This window comes from Stenella coeruleoalba (assembly GCF_951394435.1).
Source record: "Stenella coeruleoalba genome assembly, chromosome: 20".
Taxonomy (NCBI): Eukaryota; Metazoa; Chordata; class Mammalia; order Artiodactyla; family Delphinidae; genus Stenella; species Stenella coeruleoalba.
The window spans coordinates 55,131,085-55,151,050 of NC_137166.1; the positions used below are offsets into that span (position 1 = coordinate 55,131,085).

Consider the following 19,966-nt stretch of genomic DNA (forward strand, 5'->3'; position numbering starts at 1 on the left):
ATCTTCCCAGACCAGGGCTCGAACCCATGTCTCCTGCATTGGCAGGCGGGTTCTTAAGCACTGCGCCACCAGGAAAGTCCTATAGTGTCATGTCTTATATTTAGGTCTTTAAACCATTTTGAGTTTATTTTTGTATGTGGTGTGAGGGAGTGTTCTAATTTGATGACTTACATGTAGCTCTCCAGTGAATCCCATCACCTCCCTGACCCGAAAATGAGAGGCCACCTTCACTCTGCCCTTCATATTGTGGGGCTGATTCCATAGGTGCCGTGATGACTCTAAGTGCTCCTAGGAATCAGCACCCAGACAGAGGCGAGGAGGGCACCTGCTCTTCTCTCCCTCTCTCAGCTGGGCATCTTCCCCTTCATGCATTTCTTCTCACTATGACCACCCAATAGGCACCAGTGACCTCAGTTATACTTGAGACATGAAGCCCCCTCCTTCCTTCATCTCCACTCCCAGCCCCAGGTCCAGTGGGAAGCGACCCTTCTGTAAAGGTTTAGTGGGGAAGGGTTAACAGAAGTTCAGGCCAGGACTGGGGAGACTGTGTCTCTTCTAGGCTAAGAGGAAGGACTCTGTTACTCAGCAGACATGGCGTTCGTGCATGTGGGTGAGAGTCTGCAGGCCCCCAGTGCTGCCTGGAACAAGGACAGAAGGAGGATGTGGCGCGTGTCTGGATCTTCATGTTGTTCTTAGCTCCACGTCTTCCCTCAAAGTTCAGAGCTTTCGCTCTTCTGTCTCCCTTCTGCACACACCTAGCACTGCCTGGACCCTGGGGTGGGGTGAGTGGAGTAGAGGGAGAGGGACTCCCCCTGTATTGTCCCTCCCTCCGTGGGGTGGGGCCACCTGTGGCTGACGTCCCTGCGTCCCCCTTCTTCTCCTCCAGCTCAGAGCTGCCCTGGGACAGGGCTGTGAGCCGAGGGTCTGGCTCCTCGATGGATATGGGGAGGGGGCTCCTCGCCTGAGAGCAGGAGCTCCAGGGGTCGCTGGGCTGTGACCTCAGGGAGGGGGAGGTGCTGAGTGAGCTGTAGCACGTGTAGGTCCCACTGTGGGCTGAGGTCACAGGACTCAAGGTGAAGTTGTTCTGAAAGGGTGGAGCCGTGTCCTGCAGACGAAGGTGCTGGGGAGGAGTGAGTGACCCCTCCTTGGACAGATGGAGGGGATCGGACCAGACCTCAGAGCCACACTGCAGGGTCACGTTCTCTCTGCAGGGTTCTGAGGCCTACAGCTGGGCTGAGAGGGAGGGTTTCCTGTACATTCCTGGGGGCGAGGAAGGTCGTGATGTGTACAGAGCCACCCCCAACACAGCCTTGACCCTGAGCTGAGGGACCACCATCCTCTCTCCAGGGACCCTGTCTGTGACCCCCTCTCAGCTGCTCTCAGCCCCTCTGTGTGGGTCTCTCTTATCTCCTGGCACCCGCTCCATTTTTCTCACTCACTCTCCCTGGACCACTGCCCTATCTCAATGTCTGCTCTAGGACCCCTCCCAGGACCCCATCACCACCAGGGGTGGCTCTGGGCCCAGCACCCTGACAGCACAGTCAGGACGTTGCGCAGGACAGGGGCTGCTCACCGGCGATCAGGCTCTCTCCACGGCGCACGAGAGAGCCCGGCTACGCTGAGAGGGAGGGCTCCTTGTACACCCCTGCAGAGAAGGGACAGTGGCACCGAGGGGGACGCACACCCCACACTGCTCACTGGGGCTGCAGTGAGAGCTCTCTTGGTCCCTCCCAGGCCTCCCGCCAGTGGTTCTACCCCGGGAGGCCACTGCCCCTGACCCCCCATCACCCCAGGGCTCACTGGGCACAAGGCTCAGGTCAGGGGTCCAGGAAACGATGGGGCTGGGGGCCCTCACCTGTGACCTGGCGATGCAGAGGGTGACTGGGGTGTGACCACACATGTGCAGGGAGCTGGGAGAATCATAGCATCCGCGGGTTCCCCCACGGGAGGAGTTTAGGGCGCCCACAGGGCACACGGCCTGTCCCGTCCCATGGGTCCTCGATGTCCGGCGTCGGGCGGGTCAGCGCCGCCCTCCTTCAGCAGGTGCAGAGTGCCCGCTGCAAACTGTGAGCTGCCAGGGACACGCCCCCTCCTGAGGCCGCCACAGGGCGCGGCTGCTGAGAGGGAGGGCAAGGGGCTGGGTTAAAGGGGACCTTCCCCCCGCTCACCGCAGGTGTGGGCTGTGAGGGGAGACGTCCGTCCCCCTGAGCCCTCACTCTGCTCCCTCTGCCTGTAAGGACGCTGCCGCAGTGGGAGGGGACCCGGGTCCTCCCTGCTACCTGTCCCCACCAGGGGCAGGGGGTCACTCCACTCTGACCTGTCTTTCCTGCAGTGATAGACACACTGGTACTGCCCTGCAGTGCTTGAGCTCGAGGATTCAAAGGGGAAACTGGCCTTGTTACTGGAGTCCTGTGGGGCCTTAGCCTCCCAGAGTCCAGAGGGCCTCTCTCTATACAGACGGTAGACATCAGCCCTCAGAGACCCCGGAGACAAGATGGTCACAGGGCTTCCCTTGGTGACCATGACACCTGGGTCAGCCCAGATGGAGGGTTTGGGGAGGACCCCTGGAAAGGGATCAGACCTGAAGAGTTAGGGGTGCCCTTCTCCCGTCAGTTTCCCCAGGTGTCATTCCCCAGGCCCCTCCCAGACAGGTCAGCATCATTTCAGACCTGCTGAGTTCCCCCCAGATGACCAGGGGGTTGTTGGGTTGAAGCAGGAGGTCTGGGGGGCCTCACTTACCTGGACCTGGATCCACGGGCCCTGACTCAGCCCTGGGAGAGAGTTCCCTGTGAGCGCCCATCCCCCAGCACACATCATAGATGCTCCAGGCCTGGTCTGGGCCCTGAGTTCTGGGGTCAGATCTGGGGCTGAGCACATCCTTCCTCCCCCACAATTTCTGCCCCCACTGATCTCCTGAGACCTGGGGTCTCTCAGCTTAAGACCTGGGAGGAGAGGGGCCCCCTCCCCGCTCCCTTCCCCAAAGCTCAGTGAGGCAGAGAAGGGCAGTGAGGGTCGGGGTCGTGGCTGTGCCTCCCATGGTCCCCAGCCGTGCTGGTGTCTCACAAAGTCCACAGAGCCAGCAGGACAGACAGATGCACGGGGGGTGACAAGGTGCAGGCTCTGTGTGACACGTCGGGTTCCTTCATAGCAGCCTCTCAGAAAGAGGAACAGCCCCCCAGGGCCTCACGCTGCTCTGCCTGCAGGATGGGGCCCAGGAGACAGCAGGCTCTGGGACCTTCCAGACCACATGTGGGTCTCACCAGACCCCACGCACTCTGCCTCTCCTCGGCCCAAACCCAAAGCCAGAGAGTGACACTCGTCCCGGGACAGGAAGTTGAGGATGCAGGGCAGGGCCTAGGAGCAGCCCAGTTTTGGCTCCGCCCAGGGCGCGGAGAGGGCTCCAGGGCGGTTAACAAGCTGCCCAGTGGCTGCAGGGACAGGCTGCAGGCAGAAGCCCTGAGCCCGGAGGGGCTCCTCACAGGCCGCTGGGCTCCAGGGGCTCCTAGTGGTGCCTGAGGCTGAGCCTTTGGAAGAGACACTCGCCCAGCCCAGCCTGGGGGCCGAGCAGCCTGCGGAGGTTGGTCAGGCGGTCGCCCATCTTCTTGATGAGCTTCACCTGCTCATCCAGGAAGTGGCTCCAGGAAGTCCAGAGGTGGAGTCTGCGCGGGCAGAGCCCAGGGCCTGCGGACCCACAGGGCCTGGCGCAGGTTCTTCTCCGTCAGCCGGGCGGCTTCCGCGGCGTCCTGGGCTTTCCCCACGCTCCTGGGACGGCTTCGGCACGTCCTGGAAGAGGGCGCGGCCACAGCGCTGCTTTTGCCTTTTCCAGTGAGCTCGGGCCCTCCGGCTCCTCCTCGGCCCGTTCGCGAAACGATGTCTCACGCCCTCGCGAGCTGCTGCGTCGTGTCGGAAGACAAGCGCAGAGACAGGTAGGTGTGGGAGAGCGGCAGACGCACGTTACCAGGCGGGTGACTGCGGCTTCCACCTGGCGGAGGAATTGTGACGAATCTGGGAGCTCTTGCTTGGTCGGCAGTAAGGAGCTAAGCTCAGAAAATGGTGTTGGCTGGTCCCGGAGGGCGAGGAGAGCTGAGTGGGTGATTCCAAGGTTGTGACTGGAAAAAAGGTTGGAGGGTGGTCCGAGTCTGGAGGAAGGGGCGCCCTTGGGTCTGTTCAGTCCAAACACCGTGGAAGCAAGAGACACATGCGTGGCACCGCCCAGCGCACTGCTTGGTTCCAGTTCTGATTTTGGTTTTCATAGAACCTGTGTGACCTTGGAGAAGCCCCTTCCCTTTCCCGAGATGCTGAAAATGCGAAATTTGTTCCTTCCTTCAACGTTTATTGAGCAGTTACTATATCCAGACGTGAGATTCATTGGTGACGGTGACCGATTCTTTCCCTGGACTCAGGGAGCTCGGATGATGACACCAGACAATACCTATTTAGACAATAAATAATTTGGGTCTAGTTTTGTTCAGTTGTACAGAAGGAGAAAAACAGTGAGGCACAGTGACAGGTGGAAGCCCAGCAAGCTTGTGATGGAAGTGCGGGGACCTTCTGGAGAAGGAGAGACCCAAGCTGATAGAGGTTAGCACAGGAGTGGTGAGGGGCCGGCACCCTGGGCCGGGAAGAGGGGGAGCTGTTCTGAGCACTGGAGTTCAGGGGATGCAGGGCCCTGGTCCTACAGGGTCTAGTGCACCCTGCAAGTGTGCCTGGATTTTATCCTCGAGACAAGAGGGTAATTTTCCGGAAAGGAAGGTATGAACACACAGCTGTGCTGAGATGGTCGCCGCTCTGCAGGGATTGGACTGTGGGAGGACTGTGGTGGTAATAAACAGTGATAGAGCTCCGGCACCATCTGACCACTAGGTGATGAGTGGGTCAGTATCTGAGTGGTTGATGAGGTTTTCTTCTGTAACCCTTCCAGAAATCCTACAACAAAATACATTCGCAGTTGAGTGGGATGAATCAGGAAGACTTCTAGGTGGTTTGGAAAGGGGTCTGTGGTTTTCATAATCGGCTCAAAGATGACCCCTTGAGAAGACACAAGTGTGGTGAGAACTCAGGTGTGCGTCTGGGGAGGGGAGGTGGGTAACTGGGAGGAGCTTGCTTTGAGGTAGGAGTTAGCTTCGCTGGTCCTGAGAGGTCAGCCCCTTCTGATCGTCAGCCTCAGGGAATGTCACGTGGAGATACTTGGAATTTACTTGAAGGCAGGTGGAGACCCTGGAAGAATTATTTTTAGGGGAGGGTCCTGCAGTAGATCAGGTTGGGGCCATGAGAATCAAATTCCTCAGCTGGGAGTGAGGCCCTGGGGTGGAAGAGCCAGGAAGGAGGTGCTGGGTTGCAGCGACCAGTCCTGAGTCTGCCGCCGAGCTTGACTGTGGTGCTGGACCAGGGTCTTGGATTCGCGGGGCTTCGGGCCAGGGCTGTTGGATGGGTTCATTGTATGTGAGGTGGAAGCGGGTGAAGCACTGAGGGCTCCTCCACTGTCTGCCTTGCTTGTCTAGCGGAGCCGGTGGGGCTGTCACAGAACGGATGACCCCAGGGGAGAAGGAGGCTCGGGGAGATATTTCTAAGCCTGTCAACTGACACACAGGAACCACCACCTGCCTCCTGCACTGGGAACGTGGTTTTGTTTCTCACAGACCCTTCCTCTCTGACTTCCTTGTTTCTATCCACAGCAGCACCTTCTGGTCATTCCTCTCCATCCAGACCTCTGAGTCGTTTCTGCTCCTCCCCACCTCTTGTCCCCCAGACAGTAACTCTTTTTTTTTTTTAATAAATTTATTTATTTATTTATGGCTGCTTTGGGTCTTCGTTGCTCCCTGTGGACTTTCTCTAGTGCGGCGAGCGGGGCTACTCTTCATTGTGGTGCACGGGCTTCTCGTTGCAGTGGCTTCTCTTGTTGCGCAGCTCGGGCTCTAGGCGCACGGGCTTCAGTAGTTGTGGCTCGCGGGCTCTAGAGCGCAGGCTCAGTAGTTGTGGCTCATGGGCTTAGTTGCTTCGCGGCCTGTGGGATCTTCCCGGACCAGGGCTCAAACCCATGTCCCCTGCATTGGCAGGCAGATTCTGAACCACTGCACCACCAGGGAAGCCCTATTTTTAGTTTTTTAAAAGACCTCCATACTGTTCTCCATAGTGGCTGCACCAATTTATATTCCCACCAACAGTGTAGGAGGGTTCCCTTTTCGCCACACATTCTCCAGCATTTATTATTGGTAGACTTTTTGATGATGGCCGTTCTGAGCGGTAGAGGTGATAACCTCACTGTGGTTTTGGTTTGCATTTCTCTAATAATTAGTGATGTAGACCGTCTTTTCATGTACCTGTTGGCCATCTGTATGTCTTCTTGGAGAAATGTCTGTTTAGGTCTTCTGTCCATTTTTAACTTGGTAGTTTGTTTTTGATATTCAGCTCCATGAGCTGTTTGTATATTTTGGAAAGTAATCCCTTGTTGGTCCCATCGTTTGCAGATACTTCTCTCAGTGAGTAGGCCGTCTTTTCATTTCGTTTACAGTCTCCTTTGCTGGGCAAAAGCTTTTAAGTTTAATTAGACCCCATTTGTTTATATATATTTTTTATTTCCATTACTCTAAAGAGACGGATCCAAAAAAAATATTGCTGTGATTTATGTCAAAGAGTATTGTGCCTATGTTTTTCCCTAGGAGTTTTATAGTATCTGGTCTTACATAAAGGCCTTTAATTGATTTTGAATTTTTTTTTGTATATGGTGTTAGAGAATGTTCAAATTTCATTCTTTTACACGCCGCTGTCCGGTTTGCCTAGCACCACTTGTTGAAGAGACTGTCTTTTCTCCATTGTATATTCTTGCCTCCTTTGTCGAATACTAAAATTGACCATAGGTGTATGGGTTTACTTCTGGGCTCTCACATCTGTTCCATTGATCCTTGGGTCTGTTTTTGTGCCAATATCATTCTCTTTTGTTTACTGTAGCTTTGTAGTATTGTCTGAAGTCTGGGAGGGTTATGCCCCCAGGTTTGTTCTTTTTCCTCAGGATTGTTTTTGCAATTCTGGGTCTTTTGTGGTTCCATATAAATTTTAGGATTATTTGTTCTAGTTCTGTGAAAAATGTCATGGGTAATTTGATAGGTATTGTGTGAAATCTGTAGATTGCTTTGGGTAGTATGGCCATTTTACCTGTATCAGTTATTCCAATCTGAGAGCATGGGATATCTTTGCATTTCTTTGAATTATCTTCAGTTTACTTTATCAATGTTTTATAGTTCTCAAAGTATATGTCTTTCATCTCCTTCATCAGGTTTACTCCTAGGTATTTTATTTTTGATGCAATTTTAAGAGATTGATATTTTACATTTTTTCTGATATTTCACTGTTAGTGGAATGAAAAGCAACAGATGTCTCTGTGTTAGTCTTGTATCCTGCTACCTTGCTGAATTAACTTATCAGTTCTAATAGTTGTTGTGTGGAGTCTTTAGGGTTTTCTATATGGAGTATCATGCCATCTGCATGCAATGACACTTTTACCTCTTTGCTTCCAATTTGAATACCTTTTTCTTTTTTCTTGTCTGATTGCTGTGGCTAGGACTTGCAAAACTATGTTGGACAGAAGTGGTGAGAGTGGGCATCCTTGTCTTGTTCCACAATTCAGCTGGAAGGCTTTCAGCTTTTCACCATTGAGTATTATGTTGGCTGTGGGTTTATCATAAATAGCTTTTAGTATGTTGAGATATGTCCCCTTTGTACTCACTTTGGTGAGTGTTTATCATGAATGGGTGTTGAATTTTATGAAATGTTTTTTCTGCATCTATTGAGATGATCATGTGGTTTTGTGTTTTCTTTTTTAAATATCTTTACTGGAGTATAATTGCTTTATATTGTTGTGTTAGTTGCTGCTGTATAACAAAGTGAATCAGCTATGTGTATACGTGTATCCCCATATCCCCTCCCTCTTGCGTCTCCCTCCCACCCTCCCTATCTCGGCCCTCTATGTGGTCACAAAGCATGAACTGATCTCCCTGTGCTATGAGGCTGCTTCCCACTAGCCATCTATTTTACATTTGGTAGTGTATATATGTCAATGCCACCCTCTCGCTTAGTCTCAGCTTACCCTACCCCGTCCCCGTGTCCTCAAGTCCATTCTCTACGTCTGCATCTTTATTCCTGTCCTGCCCCTAGGTTCTTCAGAACCTCTTTTTTTTTAGATTCCATATATATGTGTTAGCATATGGTATTTGTTTTTGTCTTTCTGACTTACTTCACTCTGTATGACAGACTCTAGGTCCATCTACCTCACTACAAATAACTCAATTTCGTTTCTTTTTATAGCTGAGTAATATTGCATTGTATATATGTGCCACATCTTCTTTATCCACTCATTTGTCGATGGACACTTAGGTTGCTTCCATGTCCTGGCTATTGTAAGTAGTGCTGCAGTGAACATTGTGGTACATGACTCTTTTTGAATTATGGTTTTCTCAGGGTATATGCCCAGTAGTGGGATAGCTGGGACATATGGTAGTTCTACTTTTAGTTTTTTAAGGAACCTCCATACTGTCCTCCATAGTGGCTGTGTCAATTTACATTCCCACCAACAGTGCGAGAGGGTTCCCTTCTCTCCACACCCTCTCCAGCATTTATTGTTTGTAGATTTTTTGATGATGGCCATTGTGACTGGTGTGAGGTGATACCTCATTGTAGTTTTGATTTACATTCCTCTGATGATTAGTGATGTTGAGCATCCTTTCCTGTGTTTGTTGGCAACCTGTATGTCGTCTTTGGAGAAATGTCTATTTAGGGCTTCTGCCCTTTTTTGGATTGGATTGTTTGTTTTTTTCATATTGAGCTGCATGAGCTGCTTATATATTTTGGAGATTAATCCTTTGTCAGTTGCTTCATTTGCAAATATTTTCTCCCATTCTGAGAGTTGTCTTTTCGTCTTGTTTATGGTTTCCTTTGCTGTGCCAAAGCTTTTAAGTTTCACTAGGTCCCATTTGTTAATTTTTGTTTTTATTTCCATTTCTGTAGGAGGTGGGTCAAAAAGGATCTTGCTGTGATTTATGTCATAGAGTGTTCTGCCTGTGTTTTCCTCTAAGAGTTTTATAGTGTCTGGCCTTACATTTAGGACTTTAATCCATCCTGAGTTTATTTTTGTGTATGGTGTTAGGAAGTGTTCTAATTTCATTCTTTTACATGTAGCTATCCAGTTTTCCCAGCACCACTTATTGAAGAGGCTGTCTTTTCTCCATTGTATATTGTTGCCTCCTTTATCAAAGATAAGGTGACCATATGTGTGTGGGTTTATCTCTGGGCTTTCTATCCTGTTCCATTGATCTATATTTCTGTTTTTGTGCCAGTACCATACTGTCTTGATTACTGTAGCTTTGTAGTATAGTCTGAAGTCAAGGAGTCTGATTCCTCCAGCTCCGTTTTTCTTTCTCAAGACTGCTTTGGCTATTCCGTGTCTTTTGCTTTTCATACAAATTGTGAAATTTTTTGTTCTAGTTCTGTGAAAAATGCCATTGGTAGTTTAATAGGGATTGCATTGAATCTGTCGATTGCTTTGGGTGGTATAGTCATTATCAATGTTGATTCTTCCAATCCAAGAATATGGTATGTCTCTCCATCTGTTTGTATCATCTTTAATCTATTTCATCAGTGTCTTATAGTTGTCTGCATACAGGTCTTTTGTCTCCTTAGGTAGGTTCACTCTCAGGTATTTTATTCTTTTTGTTGTAATGGTAAATGGGAATGTTTCCTTAATTTGTCTTTCAGATGTTTCATCATGAGTGTATAGGAATGCAAGAGATTTCTGTGCATTAATTTTGTCTCCTGCTACTTTACCAAATTCATTGATTAGCTCTAGTAGTTTTCTGGTAGCATCTTTAGGATTCTCTATGTATATTATCATGTCATCTGCAAACAGTGACAGCTTTACTTCTTTTCCGATTTGGATTTGTTTTATTTCTTTTTCTTCTCTGATTGCTGTGGCTAAAACTTGCAAAACTATGTTGAATAATAGTGGTGAGAGTGGGCAGCCTTGTCTCGTTCCTGATCTTAGTGGAAATGATTTCAGTTTTTCATCATTGAGAATGATGTTGGCTGTGGGTTTGTCATATATGGCCTTTCTTATGTTGAGGTAAGTTCCCTCTATGGCTACTTTCTGGAGAGGTTTTATCATAAATGGGTGTTGAATTTTGTCAAAAGCTTTTTCTGAATTTATTGAGATTATCATATGGTTTTTATCCTTCAATTTGTTAATATCATATATCACATTGATTGATTTGCATATATTGAAGAATCCTTGCATTCCTGGGATAAACCCCACTCGATCATGGTGAATGATCCTTTAAATGTGCCGTTGGATTCTGTTTGCTAGTACTTTGTTGAGGATTTTTGCATCTATGTTCATCAATGATATTGGTCTGTAGTTTTCTTTTTTTGTGACATCAGGGTGATGGTGGCCTCATAGAATGAGTTTGGGATTGTTCCTCCCTCTGCTATATTTTGGAAGAGTTTGAGCAGGATAGGTGTTGAGTCTGCTCTAAATGTTTGATAGAATTTGCCTGTGAAGCCATCTGGTCCTGGGCTTTTGTGTATTGGAAGATTTTAAATCACAGTTTCAATTTCAGTGCCTGTGATTGATCTGTTTATATTTTCTGTCTTCCTGGTTCAGTCTCGGAAGGTTGTGCTTTTATAAGAAATTGTCCATTTCTTCCAGGTTGTCCATTTTATTGGCATGGAGTTGCTTGTAGTAATCTCTCATGATCCTTTGTATTTCTGTGGGGTCAGTTGTTCCTTCTCCTTTTCATTTCTACTTCTATTGATTTGAGTCTTCTCCCTTTGTTCTTGATGAGTCTGGCTAATGGTTTATCAATTTTGTTTATCTTCTCAAAGAACTAGCTTTTAGTTTTATTGATCTTTGCTATTATTTCCTTCATTCCTTTTTCATTTATTTCTGATCTGATCTTTATGATTTTTTTCCTTCTGCTAACTTTGGTTTGTTTTTGTTCTTCATTCTCTAATTGCTTTAGGTGTAAGGATAGGTTTTTTATTTGAGATTTTTCTTGTTTCTTGAGGTAGGATTTTACTGCTATAAACTTCCCTCTTAGAACTGCTTTTGCCGCATCCCATAGGTTTTGGGCCATCGTGTTTTCATTGTCATTTGTCTCTAGGTGTTTTTTGATTTCCTCAGTGATCTCTTGGTTATTTAGTAGCGTATTGTTTAGCCTCCATGTGTTTGTATTTTTTTACAGTTTTTTTCTTGTAATTGATATCTAGTCTCATAGTGTTGTGGTCAGAAAAGATACTTGATACAATTTCAATTTTCTTAAATTTACCAAGGCTTGATTTGTGACCCAAGATATGATCTATCCTGGATAATGTTCCATGAGCACTTGAGAAGAAAGTGTATTCTGTTGTTTTTGGATGGAATGTCCTATAAATATCAATTAAGTCCATCTTGTTTAATGTATCATTTAAAGCTTGTGTTTCCTTATTTATTTTCATTTTGGTTGATCTGTCCGTTGGCGAAAGTGGGGTGTTAAAGTCCCCTGCTATTATTGTGTTATTGTCGCTTTCCCCTTTTATGGCTGTTAATATTTGCCTTATGTATTGAGGTGCTCCTGTGTTGGGTGCATAAGTCTTTATAATTGTTATATCTTCTTCTTGGATTGATCCGTTGATCATTATGTAGTGTCCTTCTTTGTCTCTTGTAGTAGTCTTTGTTTTAGAGTCTGTTTTGTCTGATATGAGAATTGCTACTCCAGCTTTCTTTTGATTTCCATTTGCATGGAATATCTTTTTCCATCCCCTCACTTTCATCTGTATGTGGCCCTAGGTCTGAAGTGGGTCTCTTGTAGATAGCATATATGGGTCTTGTTTTTGTATCCATTCAGCCAGTCTGTGTCTTTTGGTTGGAGCATTTAATCCATTTACATTTAAGGTAATTTTCGATATGTATGTTCCTATTACCATTTTCTTAATTGTTTTGGGTTTGTTATTATAGGTCTTTTCCTTCTCTTGTGTTTCCTGCCTAGAGACGTTCCTTTAGCATCTGTTGTGAAGCTGGTTTGGTGGTGCTGAATTCTCTTAGCTTTTGCTTGTCTGTAAAGGTTTCAGTTTCTCTGTCGAATCTGAATGAGATGCTTGCTGGGTAGAGTAATCTTGGTTGTAAGTTTTTCCCTTTCATCACTTTAAATATGTCCTGCCACTCCCTTCTGGCCTGCAGCGTTTCTGCTGAAACTGTTAAGCTGTCAACCTTATGGGGATTCCCTTGTATGTTATTTGTTGCTTTTCCATTGCTGCTTTTAGTATTTTTCTTTGTATTTAATTTTTGATAGTTTGAATAATACGTGTCTTGGCATGATTCTCCTTAGATTTATCCTGTATGGGACTCTCTGTGCTTCTTGGACTTGATTGACTATTTCCTTTCCCATATTAGGGAAGTTTTCAACTATAATCTCTTCACATATTTTCTCAGTCCCTTTCTTTTTCGCTTCTTCTTCTATGATTCCTATAATTTGAATGTTGGTATGTTTAATGTTGTCCCAGAGGTCTCTGAGACTGTCCTCAATTCTTTTCATTCTTTTTTCTTTATTCTGCTCTGCATAGTTATTTCCACTATTTTATTTTCCAGATCAGTTATCCATTCTTCTGCCTCAGTTATTCTGCTATTGATTCCTTCTAGAGAATTTTAAATTTCATTTATTGTGTTGTTTATCATTGTTTGTTTGCTTTTTAGTTCTTCTGGATCCTTGTTAAACGTTTCTTGTATTTTCTCCATTCTATTTCCAAGATTTTGGATCATCTTGACTATCATTACTCTGAATTCTTTTTCAGGTAGACTGCCTATTTCCTCTTCATTTGTTTGGTCTGGTGGGTTTTTACCTTGCTCTTTCATCTGCTGTGTATTTCTCTGTGTTCTCATTTTGCTTAACTTACTGTGTTGGGGGTCTCCTTTTTGCAGGCTGAAGGTTCGTAGTTCCCATTGTTTTTGGTGTCTGCCCCCAGTGGGTAAGGTTGGTAAGTGGGTTGTGTAGGCTTCCTGGTAGAGGGGACTGGTGCCTGTGTTCTGGTGGATGGGGCTGGATCTTGTCTTCCTGGTGGGCAGGACCATGTCTGGTGGTGTGTTTTGGGGTGTCTGTGAGCTTAGTATGATGTTAGGCAGCCTCTCTGCTAATGGGTGAGGTTGTGTTCCTGTCTTGCTAGTTGTTTGGCATGGGGTGTCCAGCACTGTAGCTTGCTGGTCGTTGAGTGGAGCTGTGTCTTAGCGTTGAGACGGAGATCTCTTGGAGAGCTCTCACCGATCGATATTTCATGGGGCCAGGAGGTCTCTGGTGGTCTCTGAACTCAGCTCTCCCACCTCAATGGCTCAGGCCTGACACCCGGCTGGAGCACCAAGACCCTGTCAGCCACACGGCTGGAGTGCCTTCAGAGTTGGGGAGGCTGGCCTGCAGTGGCTCTCTTTCTGTGCTGCACATGAGAATCACCAGCTTCTTCCTTGTTTTGCCCCAAAGGCAGTGTGTTTCACAGAGAAAAACAGTAGCCTTGAAAATAGTCACAGCTCTGCGATGGCTTTTTCTTTTTTCCTTTGTGTTTAGTCTGGTTTCACTTGCTCCCAGGGGGCCACGTGCAGAGGCCTCACACCTGGCTCTTCCAACTGGAGTTCCTAGTGCGGAATCGGTTTTGTCTTTTCTTTTGTTTATCTGTTGTATCACACTGATTGATCTGTGTATGTTGAACCAGCCTTGTGACCCTGGCATGAATCCAACTTGATCATGGTGTGTGATTCTTTTTATGTGTTGTTGGATTCGGTTTGCTAATATTTTGTTAAGCATTTTTGCATCTATATTCATCAGAAATATTGGTCTGTAATTTTCCTTTTTGGCAGTGTCTTTGTCTGGTTTTGGGTATCAGGGTGATTGTGGCCTCAGACAATGCCTTTGGGACTGTTTCCTCCTCTTAGTATTTTGGAAGTGTTTGAGAAGGCTCAGCGTAAGATCTTTTTATGTTTGGCAGAATTCTCTCATGAGGTCATCCAGTCCTGGGTGTTTGTTTGCAGGGAGGTTTTTTTTGTTTGTTTTAACATCTTTATTGGAGTATAATTGCTTTACGGTGGTGTGTTAGTTTCTGCTGTATAACAAAGTGAATCAGCTATGCATATACATATATCCCCATATCTCCTCCCTCTTACGTCTCCCTCCCACCCTCTCTATCCCAGCCCTCTAGGTGGTCACAGAGCACCGAGCTGATCTCCCTGTGCTATGCGGCTGCTTCCCACTAGCTATCTGTTTTACATTTGGTAGTGTGTATATGTCAATGCCAGATTCTATTTCAGTCGTAGTGATCAGTCTATTCAAAGTTAACTATTTCTTCTCGATTCAGTTTTGGTGGGCTGTATGTTCCTAAAACGTGTCCATTTCTTCTAGGTTGTCCAGTTTGTTAGCAAAGAATTGTTTATCGTATTCTCATGACTTTTTGTATTTCTCTGGTATCAATTGTTATTTTTCCTCTTTAAATTCTTATTTTGTTTAGTTGGGTCCCACATTGTCTGCTTTTGAATTTGATGTAATGAAGTACACTCTTATAGTTTTTCTTTACTTACTGACCATCAGGCTTGAAAATTGATCTGTATTATTGTAGCCGTTTACCTTTGTGTATTTTTCTGTCATATAAAATTCGGTTGCATATGTATAACAGTCCATTCATAGTTGGTGAGATCTGTTTCTATGATATTGTCTAATGTGAACGACCCCTGTGTCACAGTTCTCCTGAATGTATACTCATGGTTATGTCCACCTTTTCCCTAAGTTATGTAACTGTGGGTCAGAGCTGTGTGTCTCTCCTTTTAACCGATAATTGTTATTTACTCCCCAAATTGACTGAGGCAGTTAGTACACCTACCAGTAATGTACTGGGACTTAAAGTGCTCAGTGTTTTCTCCCACAACTGATATTTCCATTGTTTTCTCTTTTGCCTCTCATGGGGACGGACTAGGATGCAAAGGCCTAGGACTAGGATCATTTCATGGAAACCAGGGCATAAAGCTGAGTGGAAACGATCTACTCGCGATGCTTTATATAAAGGACATGTCTGTGTGTATCGGGGTCATCACTGAGCTGTGCCCCAGCTGGGTCAGATTGGGCACGAAGAGAGGTTTTTTTTTTTTTTTTTTGTGGTACGCGGGCCTCTCACTGTTGTGGCCTCTCCCGCTGTGGAGCACAGGCTCCGAAGGCGCAGGCTCAGCGGCCATGGCTCACGGGCCCAGCCGCTCCGCGGCATGTTGGATCTTCCCAGACCGGGGCACGAACCCGTGTCCCCTGCATCGGCAGGCGGACTCTCAACCACTGCGCCACCAGGGAAGCCCGAAGAGAGGATTTACACTGAAGAAAGAGACAAATGCCACACATCTGGGCTTTTTACACAATGATGAATTCCTAAGCCCGTTTACCAGCACAGCACCTGGCTGTCACTTCAAACGCCACGGTGTTCCTTCACACTAATGGTATTTCTGGAGAAACTATACCCGGTGTCATCTGACGAGGAGAGAAGGGCTTGAGGGGTCCAGAGAGAGTTTTAGGGAAGAGTTTTGGATTTATCTGTTCGAAACAGGACCCCAAGTTCACCCATTTATTCAGTTACTTAAACGACATTCTGTTTCTGACTGAAGGGATGGAGGTCAATAGCACACAGCAGCCAATGTGGAAATTAAAAAAACCCAAATATATTACATGAAAGTGGGCCAGAGCATGAAGGTATGTAAGCTGTGGACACAGACCTGCCATGTGGGATGTGCCTCACGTCACAGGGGTGAGAGGGGACGGGGCAGTCAGGGAGAGTCATCGCTGGTGGGGAGGGTAGGCACCATGGTTATCCGAGGCCCAGTCCTCCACAGGGACTCCCGGGCCTTCTCCTGCACCCACACCATGTCTCTCCCTCCCTGGTCAGACAGTTCACACAACACGTGCTGCAGATTCTCTTCCAGAACCTCCTGGGCACATACGGTCGTGACAGGGCTCCACCACTCGGATGGTGCACGGTTCCCTCTTGTGTTCAGCTCCTGGCTGCATCTTGGGGTCCTCCGTGGCCGTGTTGAGCCTGAAAGAGCAGAATCCCGAGGCCCAGCAGGACGGAGCCGGCCATGCCCATCCGGATGAGGTTCTCCACTGTGTAGTCTTGCGGGTGTGAGGGTAGGGATTCTGGACGAGAGATCACACGGTCAGAGCAGATCCCAGTCACCCTAGACTCCAGGATGTCCACCCAGGGAACCTGCCTCTCCTTGACAGGACATGACCCTCGGAGCCCAGCCCCATATCTGAGTGATGTCATCACTCGTGGGATCTGACTTGTTTTGTGGCGGGTGGATGGTGTCAGCTGCTCATGAGAATTGTAAAGTGAGGTTGTGAGTGAGGAGTTGGGGAGACACGAGCCCTTCTCCTGGGTTCTGTGTCCTCAATGCCTCCAATTCTCATATTAGAGCTTCTACACAGTTCCTTAATGAACCCTTCCTCTAATATGCCAGGTTCCATCTGCTCTCCTCATTGGATTCTCTCAGCTGCCATGTGTTCTTTGAATTCAGAACCTGCTTTGGAATCACTTTGGAACAGAGTTGGCTGTGCCCCCGGTGCTCAGGATCAGTGAGAAAAGTGGTCTCTTAAGACAGAAATAATTGAGTGCTGTGTGTTCTGTGTTCAGTCTGAGATTGAACCCTATAATCTTATTCTCCTACTTCTGGGAGTTCCCACTGATTCAACAGCTGAGGACCCAGGATCCAGTGATGAGACTTTGGAGTCAGGGGCCATTGAGTGTCCTCCTCTCTGGAGGCCCACTGTGTCCCCTCATTCATTACTACCTCAGACATTTCTGGGGACAGAGCCCTGAGCTGACTGAGTCAGAGAGGACAGGGTCAGGGTCCCTCACCTGAGACCGCGAGCTCCAGGGGGGCACTGGCGTGTGACAGCAGGTAGGGGTTACTGCTGAGTGAGCTGTAGCACCTGTAGGTCCCATTGTGGGCTGAGGTCACGGGACTCATGGAGAATTCGGCCTGGAAATGCCCACCTCGGTACTTTGATCTAAGACGCAGTGGGGGCCGGGCTGCCCCCTCCTTGGACAGAAGGAAAGTTTCCTTTGTGCTCCTTGACTGACACAGCAGGGTCACGTTCTCTCCTGAGGCCACCATGGGGCCCGGCTGCACCGAGAGGGAGGGCGTGTCAAGGAAGGACCCTAGAGAGACGAAGGGGGGTGAGGGGCTGCCCGCCCCCTGGTTCCGAACTGCGACTCAGCTGGGCCTCCCTGAGGCCCCTCATCTCTGTCTGTCTCTGTTTTCTCCGAGTCTCTCCCTCTCCCTGCCCACCCCCGTCTCTCTCTGTCTCTCTCCCTCCCTCCCTGGGGACCCCTCACGCCTGGTCCCAGCATCACCAGCTGGGGCTCCCCCGGCAGGGCCTGTGCAGAGTCTGGGTCCCTGACTGACCCGCTGGCTCCTCACCTGCCACCAGGATGTCCAGGGGGTCACTGGGGGCCGACCACTCGGAGGAGAGGTTGTGTCCACCGTAGCATCTGTACCGGCCCGCGTGGGTGTCGGTCACCGGGCCCAGGGGGAAGTCGGCCTGAGAGAGCCCAGCCTGGGGCTGCCGGCCACGGCGCTGGGGGAGGGCCTGTCTCCACTCCTTGGACAGAGCGAATCTGTCATAGCCGACGTCAGAGCGACACTGGAGGGTCAGGCTCTGTCCAGAGGCCACGACAGGGCCCTGCGGGGTCAGGAGGGAGGGCTTCCCAGACACACCTGGGGGAAGACCAGCCTGGGCTGTAGGGGCTGGTTCCTCCCATGAAGCCCCTTCTCCCGTCCTGGTCCCCAGGCCTCAGTGTCTGTCGCTCACACTCTGTGTCTCTGTCCTGTGCGCCCCGCTCCCCCCTCACCCCACCCTCTCATCTGGGACAATCCTGGGAGAAAAGCATCTAATAATCTGTCTCGTGCCTCAAGAAGTACGTGAGGCCAGGGTGGGACCTCCTCACCTGAGACCAGGAGCTCCAGGGGGTCACTGGGGGCCGACCACACCTGGGGGGTGTCCCTGTAAAAGCCGTGGCATCTGAACGTCCACCTGTGGCTGGGGGTCACGTGACCCACGGGGAACTGGGCGTGGGTCTGCCCACGGGGGCCTCGCTGTGCATCCAGGGTCCAGGAGGACTTGGGTTCTCCTTCCTTAGTCAGAATGAACCCGTGCAGTCCCTCCCATGAGCCACACTGGAGGGTCACGGTCCCTCCCGAGGTCACCACAGGGCTCGGCAGGGCTGAGAGGGTGGGTTTCCTGTGGGCCCCTAGGAGAGAAGGAGGGAGCTTGTGAAATGGGGCTCACACGCCCCTTTCCTCCTCCAGGGCTGGGCTGTGAGAGGGACACACCCCTGAGAGCAGACCCCCTTTCTGAGGGCAGAGCCCGATGCTGGGACCCCCGAGTGTCCTCTCACCTGTCACCACCAGCTCCAGGGGGTCACTGCGCTCTGACCAGCCAGTGGGGCTGCGATAGTAACAGTGATATCTCCCTGCATAGTCCTGTGTCATGTATGAGATGGAGAAGTTGCCCTTGTCCCCGGGCTCCAGTGGGGGCTGTCTGTACCAGGAAAGTGAGCTTCCCTCTTTATCCAAACGGAATTCCCGGACTCCCAGGGTCCCCTGACACCAGATGGTCACGGGGCTCCCCCAGGGGATTACAGAGCCTGGCTCAGCCCAGATGGTGTGTTTGGGGAGGGTGCCTAGAAGGACATCAGAGGCTGGGTCACAAGACATCCTCACCCCCAGGTCCCCAGCTCTCAGCCCCCAACCTCCCGGACTCTCCCTCCTTCAGCTCAGAACTGCTGATCCCCACCCCATTGCCTGGGGTGGCCCCTGTCCCCATGATCAGTAGGGAGGTGGGACACCTGGGGACAGACTCACCTGCCTGCACCTGGGTCCTCAGGCCCACACTCAGCCCTGGAAGAGAGACCCCTGTGAGAGGTTCGCCCTGAATCCTGATTAGCGCCTCTCCTACCCGTGGGCCTCCTGAGTCCTGGGGTCTCCTGACAGAGCAGCCTGGCTGTGGGGAGGGGTCCCTCCCTGGCTGGGGCTTCCCCTCCCCCTCCTCCATCTCACCGAGCCAGAGCAGGGCCGTGAGGCTGGGGGTCATGGCGTCTCGTCCCTGTGGTCCAGGCGGTGCAGATGGAGGAGACCACGGTGCCCTCAGGACGGAGACCCGAGGGTGTGTCCACTGGGAGGCTGGTCCTCCCCGTCACGGGGCTGTCACGTCAGCAGCCCCACAGGAAGGGGAACTGCCCCTCCCCAGGAGCCTGGCTCTCATTCCCATGACAGACCCGGTGTCTTCCTGAGACGCCCCTTCCATATAAGGGTGACCCGAGCACGTCTTTCCCTCTCAGAGCCTCCCCATTGGGTCTCCTTCGTCCTCAGCCGATCCATCGGCAGGTCCCATGGACAGGGGTCACCCAGGCCCTGGCAATGCTTCAGGGAGGTTGCAGGTTCCTGCTGCACCGCAGAGCTCAGATCAGCAGAGACACTCGTTTAACATCTGCCTACAGCTCCGTGGAGGTCAGTGTGGCAATGAGCACAGAGGAGAAGTTCGGGGCAATAAGGAAGGAAACATGCCTGCTCCCCTGGCCCCAGAGTGTGGGTTTGCTTTCTGTCTCAGCCCCCTTCAGGGACTTCTCCCTTTTTCTTGAAACAGCGTCCACTCCACCTTCTTGGGAACAAGCCCCTGAGTCGTTCCTGCCTGCTCGGTGGCCCTTGATCCTTGGACAGGGCTCTCCTCCCCGTCCTGTCGTCCTGCCTGGAAGCTGAGGGGACCTTGATTTGAGTTAGAGGTCTCCCTTTGAAGGAAAACATCTCTATTTAACTCTGTCCCCACTGCTCTTGTAACCGTGAGGGCAGTGCCCTTTCTGAGCCTGAGTTTCCTCCTCTGCATGTTGTCGCGAGCCCCACTCCTCAGAATGGCTGTGAGCTCAATGGTGT

The 19,966-nt window shown here is 49.8% G+C and overlaps 3 protein-coding genes across 17 annotated transcripts in view; 1 reads left to right on the top strand and 2 right to left on the bottom strand.

Moving 5' to 3' along the window:
• Positions 1-19,966, top strand: part of CDC42EP5 (CDC42 effector protein 5) — a 231,634-nt gene that overhangs the window by 105,638 nt on the left and 106,030 nt on the right. The window contains exon 4 of one of the 15 annotated variants that reach the window (XM_079906973.1): positions 19,378-19,546. The exons of 11 other annotated variants lie outside the window; for them this stretch is intronic. The gene's annotated coding sequence lies outside the window, so the exon portion shown is untranslated. Of the gene's footprint in view, positions 1-2,947; positions 3,927-19,011; positions 19,547-19,966 lie in introns of those variants that run through there. 3 more of the 15 variants (XM_079906959.1, XM_079906957.1, XM_079906955.1) reach the window with 3 other exon arrangements.
• LOC307178484 (uncharacterized protein) lies at positions 492-15,901 on the bottom strand (the record flags this gene model as incomplete). Its single annotated transcript, XM_079906676.1, is given in 7 exon segments — positions 492-1,222; positions 1,226-1,260; positions 2,169-2,564; positions 3,544-3,635; positions 3,694-3,783; positions 3,880-4,037; positions 15,839-15,901. Coding segments are annotated over 7 exon segments (1,557 nt in total). The 3' UTR covers positions 492-499.
• LOC307178485 (leukocyte immunoglobulin-like receptor subfamily A member 6) lies at positions 15,748-19,130 on the bottom strand (the record flags this gene model as incomplete). Its single annotated transcript, XM_079906677.1, has 7 exons — positions 15,748-16,172; positions 16,894-17,196; positions 17,459-17,755; positions 17,986-18,307; positions 18,443-18,720; positions 18,902-18,937; positions 19,097-19,130. The coding sequence occupies 7 exons, from the start codon at positions 19,128-19,130 to the stop codon at positions 16,027-16,029; spliced, it is 1,416 nt and encodes a 471-aa protein (XP_079762803.1). The 3' UTR covers positions 15,748-16,026.